Below are 8045 nucleotides of genomic sequence, written 5' to 3'. Positions count from 1 at the left end.
CATTGACTGGCTTTGATCCCCTTGCTTCAGTGGATTGCTGGTGGGGAGAAGTAAGTCATCTCCAAATTCCTGTCCAGCCCTTAGAAGCCCTGGAAGGGGGTGTGTTGGGGGAGAGGGTGTGTGTGTGGGAAGTGAGATGTAAGAAGCAGGATAAAGGGGAAGAAGATCAGAACTTCCCTGGGGGAATCCCTGAGCAAACCGAGAGCACTTAGAGGTAAAGGCAGCAGCAGTCCGCTGTTTGAGGACTGTTAGCCAGGAATTTGTGTGAAAGGCCTAGAAAAGGGAGAAAGCACAAACAATTTGGACTCAAAATGTTGATCTCTGAATATCTTAGTATCTTCCCTTCTTCCTCAGTAGATATTCCTGCGGGATGGGCCCCATGAGCGGCCTCTGCACACCAGACCCAGGGGCAGCAGGGCTAGCTCAAGAGGCTTCTGGGCTAAGCCAGGGACTGGCTCCTCGGGGGTCCCTCTCTGAGCTGGCCCCACACTCTGTTCAGCTCTGGGTGCTCTCAGAAACCTAAAGTCCTGCCAGGTCAGCTTCTTGGGAACGTATCCCTTTATGACCAACATCCCCACCCTCTTCAGCGGCATTCTGCTGGCAGACTATTATCATCCTTTCCATTTTAACACACTACTTTATTTAAAAAGTTTGCCTTTTCCGTGAGGCTCCTTAAGGGCAGAGATCTGTGTGCTTTGCCCACTGCTATATTCCCAGCACTCAGGGCAGGGCTTGGCCCAGAGGACGCACTCAGATTAGTTGTTGAAAAGAAATACCTGTTCTTTAGGCAAGCCAAATGTCAGGACAAATGTCAGAGGGTAGGTGATAAACATAGGGAACCTGGCTTCGTGGCTGTCCCTGTGAAACAGATTTGTACATTGAAACGGGTTTGTTTGGATGGATTTGTCAATGACTGACATCATTAAATACTAAGACCTGGGAAGATAAACTGGCTTTGAGACCACTCTATGCCCCCTGAAGTCTGAAGTAGCTACAGTTGGAGGCCAACCATTGAGCTGCAAAGCACAGCAGCATTTCCCAGGTTTATAAATTTTAAAGGGACCCTTGATTACCCCCCCACCCCATCCCAACCGAGATATACAAAATAACACACATGACACAATTTACGTAAATATTTTTCAAGGTTTTATTGCAAACCAAAGTTGGTTTATCACACACAAAAAAAGTTGTGTGGTGGTGGGGGGAAAATTGTACATATTATAACCATGTTAATTACAGTACATTAAAATGGTGGTTTACATTACAAATAAGCCTGTAAGTTTAAATATACTAGTGTTATAACCCAATGTACAGACTTTCTTTATACAATACATACAATTATCAGGAATGCAAAAAAAAAAAAAGAAAGAAAGAGAAACATAAATAATGCCCATTTTACAGGTGACATTTTAAACAATGAAAAATACCAGGCTTTGACCGACAACTGGGGCATTGGTCCATAAAAACCCTTTCTAAAAATAGAAATATTTGTAGCAGCAATGCTTTCTTTAAGCATCTGGATACAAGTCATTGCAAGACCATTTTCAATAAATTTTCATTATTAACTGTATCTTACAAAAAAAAAAACGATCTACACGTAAATTTATCTTCCAAATATGGAAGAAACGAACAATGTCCCACATTGTAGTGTCCTGCAAGTGTCACATTGAGGCTTAGAACGAAATCCGTCTGGGATCAAGCATACCACACTCATACCACTGTTCACACAGGAAATCCACAAGGAAAAATAAAGAACTGAAACACTCTGCAAAAGGAAAAGCTTTGGAGCTAACACGATCTCATCGGAAAAGGCACATTTCGTAAGATTCGTTATCACGGCCCAGACGGACCCTTCCGAAAACCCTTCTCAGAACCGCGTCACCCACTAAGACTACTGCCATCTGTCCAAGGCGGCACGCAATGCTCAGAGATAGCACCATGTTGGAAGGAAGAATAAAAATGAAAACCTCATGAGCTCACTGAGAGGAGGGTGTGCTCTTCAAAAAGCTTCCAGCAAACAGTGTGCAATAAGATTGCCAAGATGTGCAAGCTTCCAGAGATGTGCAAATTCTCTTGTAAGATGTCCTGTCAGCCGGCAGCTCCGCCACGAGGCTAACTAAAAACGCTTACGGACACACATAAAATCCTTCAAGACCAACCCCGAGAACTGTTCAGAGGAAGGAGTCCATGGGAGGGGCGTAGGAGAAGCCCAGGAAGGCCTCGGCCGCCTCCTGGACGCTGGCTGTGAGAAGGATGCTGTCGGGAGACCTGCCGATGGAGTTGGGGACTGGCTCTTCGGTGAACTCAGGATCGAAGTGCCGCAGGTCGCTAGGTCCACTCTATGGTGGAGGGAAAAAAAAAAAAAAAGACAGTGTCAAGAATTCCGTGTGCAGACAGGACATGGAAATCCTCATTCTGGGGTTTTAAATACTGGAGCTCGAGTCTTTGGGGTACTATATGGAGACTCCCACAGTAACCCTCCATTTCAGGCACAAAACCCACAGGCCACACAAAGTTTACATAATGAGGAGTGTGTTCCCTTTTTATCCTTTGGTACTTTAATAGACGAATATGTGGAAAGGTTATGCTAGCTTGTGGGACAAAAATTCTACTTTCTATCTAGGTAAAATCATGATTTGTGAATAAAAGATCTGCCAATGTCTTCCTTGAGGACCCTCTTCTCCCGACCACCAATCCTGATTTCAAGAAGCACCTTTTGGACCCTCCTAGACTCAGAAAGACACTCACCACATTTGGGTTAAAAGGGGGCGTAATCTTCTTGTTAATGAGATCATCCCAGTTAATTAGGGAGAAGAAGACATGACTCTTAATCTCCATCTGTCGAGAAGAAACAGGAGATGAATTTAGACAGGTGGAATTCAGGAAGGGCAGTGGGGTCCAGGCAGCTTCCCAGAGAGCCCAGGAGAACAGGAAAAAGTTACTCACAAAGTCGTCCTTGGCGCCCAGCCTCTTTGTCCTGTCCTTTTGCAGGAGGCCCTCCAGGAGGTGTCTGGCAGAGTTGGTAATATTTGGCTTCAGCTGGAGGGGCTTGTTCAGAATGTTGTCATACATCTCAGCTGTGTTCCGGCTGTAGAAGGGAGGCTGAAAGAAGGGGGAAAATGCTCAGTTGGAAGGTTTGTATAGCAAGCACCACACCAACAGAGAAAAAGTCTTCAACTAGATTAAGCTAGATCTGACAAAGCCTTTCCCTTAATAGATTCTTTGCCCTGGATTTTGAAACTATTTTGGGACCCTTATCAAGGAGTAGATATCTGGTGGAAGGTGAATTTACAAAAGAAAAATTCACTAAGAGCTTATTCTAAAACATTTATAAAATAACCAATGGGCTTCTCTTATGAGCATCTGATAAGCTCATTGATAAAGGGGCAAAATACAATGACCAGATCTGCAATGGGGCTTGGGCACCCAGGTAGTGTGGACTTATGAAACCAGGAGCAAGATTCAATAGCTCTCAATGCACCTACTCACCAGGCCATATAGCATCTCATATAAAACGGCCCCCAGGCACCACCAGTCCACTGTCCTGTCATAAGGTTGCTTGTGGAGCACCTCGGGTGCGAGATACTGAAACACAAAGCCAGAAGACAGAGTTTAGAAGACCGTGAAACAGCGCAATCCCACAGCCAGGCCTGCACTTTGAAAGGGCTGAAACCTTGGATCCACTTCCAGGATACATTTCTTTATATTACTTCCCAATAAAACTGTGGGACTTGGGAGGCTGACTGGCCAGGTATGGGTACTGATATTTAGGAAGTGACTGGGCACCCAACAGATCAGTTACTTGGAATTTACAACCTTTCATGACATGGCTTTTGCAAACAGCTGGTCTTAATGAAAGCAACATAAGGCCCTGGGATTTCTCATGCTGCATCGAACAGCACATATTTCCCTTGGACTCAACTGGACTGAGAAACCTCTGAGAACAACCCACCCTTCTGGTCGTTTCAGTATCTTTGCACTTGGCTCTCCCAGGAAGGGGCGGACAGGGCACCAAATGGACAGTGCTCCTACCTCAGGCGTGCCACAGAAGGTGGATGTCGTGCCATTGTGTTCGATGTTCTCCTTGCAGAGCCCAAAGTCGGTAAGGACAATGTGTCCCTGTGAATCCAGCAGAATATTCTCTGGTTTTAAGTCTCTGCAAAAAAACAAAAAAGTTGTGTAAGTTAATTTCATTTCATAAGAAAGTCTCTGTGAAAATAATAGCTTGGGGTATTAGAAGCATTTTCAATTCACTGTAGCTGTATAGTGAACTAAAAAAGGGAGTCCTTGTTCTGCTAATCTATTCTGGATTAGGCACAATCTTAGCCAGCTAGTTCCTGGTGGCATGGAGTCAAGGTGGCTCCCATGCTGAGGGATCTGGTTTTAGGTGACCGAGCTGTACAGAAATACAAATTATTTTAAGGCTCCGCGGAAGGCTAGGGCTCAGTCTCTCCTTTCTACCCGGGAAGGTAACCTTGAGAGCTCTCCAGCTTACCTATAAACGATGTTCAGAGAGTGCAGGTAACCCAAGGCACTGGCTATTTCAGCAGCATAGAAGCGAGCCCGCGGTTCCAGGAAGCAACGTTCCCTCTGGAGATGGTAGAACAGCTGCAGGAGACACAACAAAGTTAGGCTGGGTTGCCAAGGCTTGATAACAATGCATTTAATTAGTCTCGACATATACAGCTAAAGGGGACAATTGCAGGAAGCAGCCTTAAATAGTCTATTAACTATTTGCAACCTTCAGGTTGAAGGAAAGGCTAATTCTGGTAACTTTTCCCCCCTATCATTGAAAAATTTTCCTCTCCAACTAAAACCAAGAATGCTGTGCCCAGACACTCAAATGTTAGCTCATATTCCTGCCACTCACCTCTCCACCGTTGATGTAGTCAAGGACAAAGTACAATTTGTCAGCAGTCTGAAAAGAGAAGTGGAGGCCCACCAGAAAAGGGTGTTTCACATTCTTCAGCAGAACATTCCGTTCCGACATAATATGTTTCTCCTAGAAAAAGGACAATTAAGATTTAGTGGCAAATTTCAACTTGGTACCAGAATTCCAAGGTAAAACCATTCAATGAATGTCTATCTCCAACTCCAATCCATCCAGCGCATTTCGTACCTCCTTCTTTTTCAGGATGGCTTTCTTCTGTAAAACTTTGACTGCATAGAATGCTTCTTCTGCTTTGTGTCTTGCTAGAAGAACCTGGAATTTCAATTTAAAAAAATCATTTTGCTATCTACACCCAGGGAGAATGTAAAATGAATGCATGAAAGACTGTAAGTCATGAGGTCTTCAGATTTGACATTACCTTCCCAAAACTGCCTTTTCCAATTACTTTCAAGAAGTGAAAGTCAGATGGTTTAGCGTGAGGATTGGATGATGGGCCAAGGTTGATTTGCTGAGAAGGGCTTGGCTGGAAAAGAAAATGTTTTCTTTTAATACCCTTGCTTCAAAGGAAGACAACGATAAAGGACAGACAATGTAAAAGGTGTTACATCTGCAAATGACTGAGGCAAGTCACCACCACCCCTCCCAGACTCAACCAAGACTACTGTATGGGAGTATGGAAATTGTACACAATTGTTGTACCCAGATAAGACTTTTAGGCAATAGGCCTTTTAAAATACTTCACTGACTCAATAGTTAAATAACTGCTTATGTCACTTGTTATGCCATTAACTAGGCATTCCTGCCTTGATACTAATTTCTAGAAATGCTATTGTAGTCCATGGATGTAGGAATACTAACTGACTCATTTACAAGATTCCTCTACAGAAGCACCACAAAAAGAGAATACTTACTGGAGGAGAAGGGTTGGCATTCATAAGCTCAGGCTCCTGAGGTTGGGAGATTTTCAAAATGGACTGAACTTCAGGGCTGCAGAGAAAGGAACAACTTAGAACTTCCTTAACTCGACACGAGGGGGCACACCAACACCAGTAGTAAGTTTCAGGCTCAACTCCCCCCCCCACACCCCCCACTTCGGAGCGTTTCAACTAAAAACACCCAAAGAAGTAACTCAGTTAAAGAAAATAATAAACCCAGTTAAATACAAGGATGAGGGTGGTTCTTCATGTTAACAGGGGGGTGAATTATGCCAACATGAAACTATCTTTCAGCTCTAGGACAGGCCAAATGAGCACATTAGTTTTAACGTTTAAAATGTTTTCAATTGGGACTTAAAACAGAAAAGGGTTCCCACCCTCGGGGAAGTTTTCGGCTTTCTGATCAACCTTCTGATGAGAATGTGTCTTTAGGGCTGGTAAAATGAAACTTTACTACTTATTTTTATTTCTCCCAATCCTCCCCCAAACTTACTGTTTGCATGCATAGGAGTTATTGGCAATCTTCTGAATAAAGTCGTTCAGGCCCATCCTCCTCTGTTTCATGAAAGCTGTGAATTAAGAGAGGAGAAATAAATAAACGTCTAGATGGCTTCGTAACGTCCGACGCCACACAAACTAATCTGATGCGCGACCCTAAAAACATGTCCCCTTCGCGTATCCTAGAAGTTCAGTAAAATTCCTACACTCACCGATGAGAATTGCTACCATTCCCCTCATTCTGGAGTAAGTGAGGGTGCCCCTAGCAGCCTCGGTTTTCACCGTCATCTCCGCAGAGAGAGCGCAGCGAGTCGTTGGTGACAGGAGACCGGCTCAGCCAACACTGCCCGCGCGCCGAGCCGCCCGCTTTATAAGCCCTGAGCCGCCGCAAGGGCGGGGCCCACGCGACAATGCGGAAGAGGCCCCGCCCAGTCCCCGCCCCAAGCCCCACCTCCAGCGGCAGCGGCGCCAGGCAGGCTTCTCCTTGGCCCGCGGTGGCGGGCGTTTCGGCCCCCAACCCGAGGGCGAGCCCGGGGCGGGGGCGGGGGCGGGGGGCGCGGGGACTGCCCCGGAGGCCCGGCGCGGGACTGTTATCTGCCCCTCTCCGCTCCCCGGCCCGAGACAGGGAAACCGCAGGCAGAGGGGGCGGGGGCAGGGAGAGTCCGGGGTAATTTTCCACCTTTCTCATTTATTCCGCCCAGCTAGGAAATCAGAGTCGCGGCACAGGGCGCTTTCCGCCCGGTGCTCCGCCAGCCGGTGGCTCTGTGCCCGCTTAAGTTAGTCAAACCCTGACTGCCGTTTTCCTCCCGGTCCCGGAGCCGGCCCTCTCCCCTAACTCCCCCGGCAGCCTCATCAGCCCCCACCCGGCGGCCGTGCACCACCAGCCGGAGGTGTCCGTCGGGCAAGGGTGGCCCCGCGCGCCCTCATCTGCGGGGTCACCGTGGGTCCGGGACAACCGGTGGGACCCCCGCTTCCGCCGCCTTCTCTCCCGGCCTCAGTTCGTTCACCCTGCGAACGCGCACCCTCCACCCCCACTGGACAGTCCCCCCCTACCCGCCCCGCTCCTACTCGCCGGAGCCGAGCGACTAGCGGCGGAGCGGGACAGTCCCCGCGTGGCACGCGCGGCGCTTACCCAGGCCAGTGAGCAGGAAGGACTCGCTGCGTTTCTGCGCCTCGGCCCTCTTTTTGTGGCGGGGCCGAAGCAGAGACTCGAGCCGGGCCCTGGCCAGCGCGCCCTGCATCTCCCCCATGGGCAGCGGCGGCCGGGCGCGCAGCGGGCGAGGGCGACAGGAGAACACTGACGTTTCCTTGAAGGAGCCGCCGTGACTCAGGCCGGGCAAGATTTCCTGCCCCGAGACCCAAAACAAACAAATGGCCCTTGTGCACGGCCGAGCCGCTTCCGAAAACGCCTTTTTTGTGCTTTTGGCCAAAGCCAAGCAAGGCTGCAAAATCCCAGAACTTGGAAGCAGAGGAAGGAAGGAAAGAAAGAGGGAAGGGGGAGGGAGAGGTCAGGAATGTGTAGGGGAGGGGGCGGAAATAAAATTCGTCTCTGCACTAAAGAAAAAAAAAAGTACAATCTGCATTTCACTTTTTAACCCCCCCCCATCTTTGAGAACATTCTGTCCGTTCCGCATGTAATTTTTTTCCCCTTGCATCTTTAATCTCCGCCACGCCAAGAACACGTGAAGAAGGGGCAAGTTTGGGGAGTGGTGGCTCCGCGC

At 48.0% G+C, this 8045-nt stretch overlaps 1 protein-coding gene across 2 annotated transcripts; it reads right to left on the bottom strand.

Moving 5' to 3' along the window:
• Window positions 1–1126: 1126 nt before the first annotated feature.
• Window positions 1127–7657, bottom strand: SGK1 (serum/glucocorticoid regulated kinase 1). Of its 2 annotated transcripts, none has more exons than XM_080806581.1 (12): window positions 7457–7657; window positions 6320–6395; window positions 5803–5878; window positions 5310–5414; window positions 5120–5203; window positions 4871–5002; window positions 4496–4608; window positions 4033–4156; window positions 3490–3585; window positions 2947–3102; window positions 2749–2838; window positions 1127–2339 (listed from the first exon to the last, which is right to left on the bottom strand). In XM_080806581.1, exons 1-12 carry the CDS (start codon window positions 7572–7574, stop codon window positions 2172–2174), a joined length of 1338 nt encoding a protein of 445 aa, XP_080662707.1. In that variant the 5' UTR covers window positions 7575–7657; the 3' UTR covers window positions 1127–2171. The 2 variants fall into 2 exon arrangements, with proteins under 2 accessions (XP_080662707.1, XP_080662708.1); XM_080806582.1 differs by lacking the exon at window positions 7457–7657 and adding an exon at window positions 6537–6669.
• Window positions 7658–8045: the final 388 nt, after the last annotated feature.

The sequence above is a fragment of the Martes martes genome (assembly GCF_963455335.1).
Source record: "Martes martes genome assembly, chromosome: 6".
In the NCBI taxonomy this organism is placed as follows: domain Eukaryota; kingdom Metazoa; phylum Chordata; class Mammalia; order Carnivora; family Mustelidae; genus Martes; species Martes martes.
Note: the sequence above shows the minus strand (reverse complement) of the source record. Positions and strands in the feature narration are given on the sequence as shown.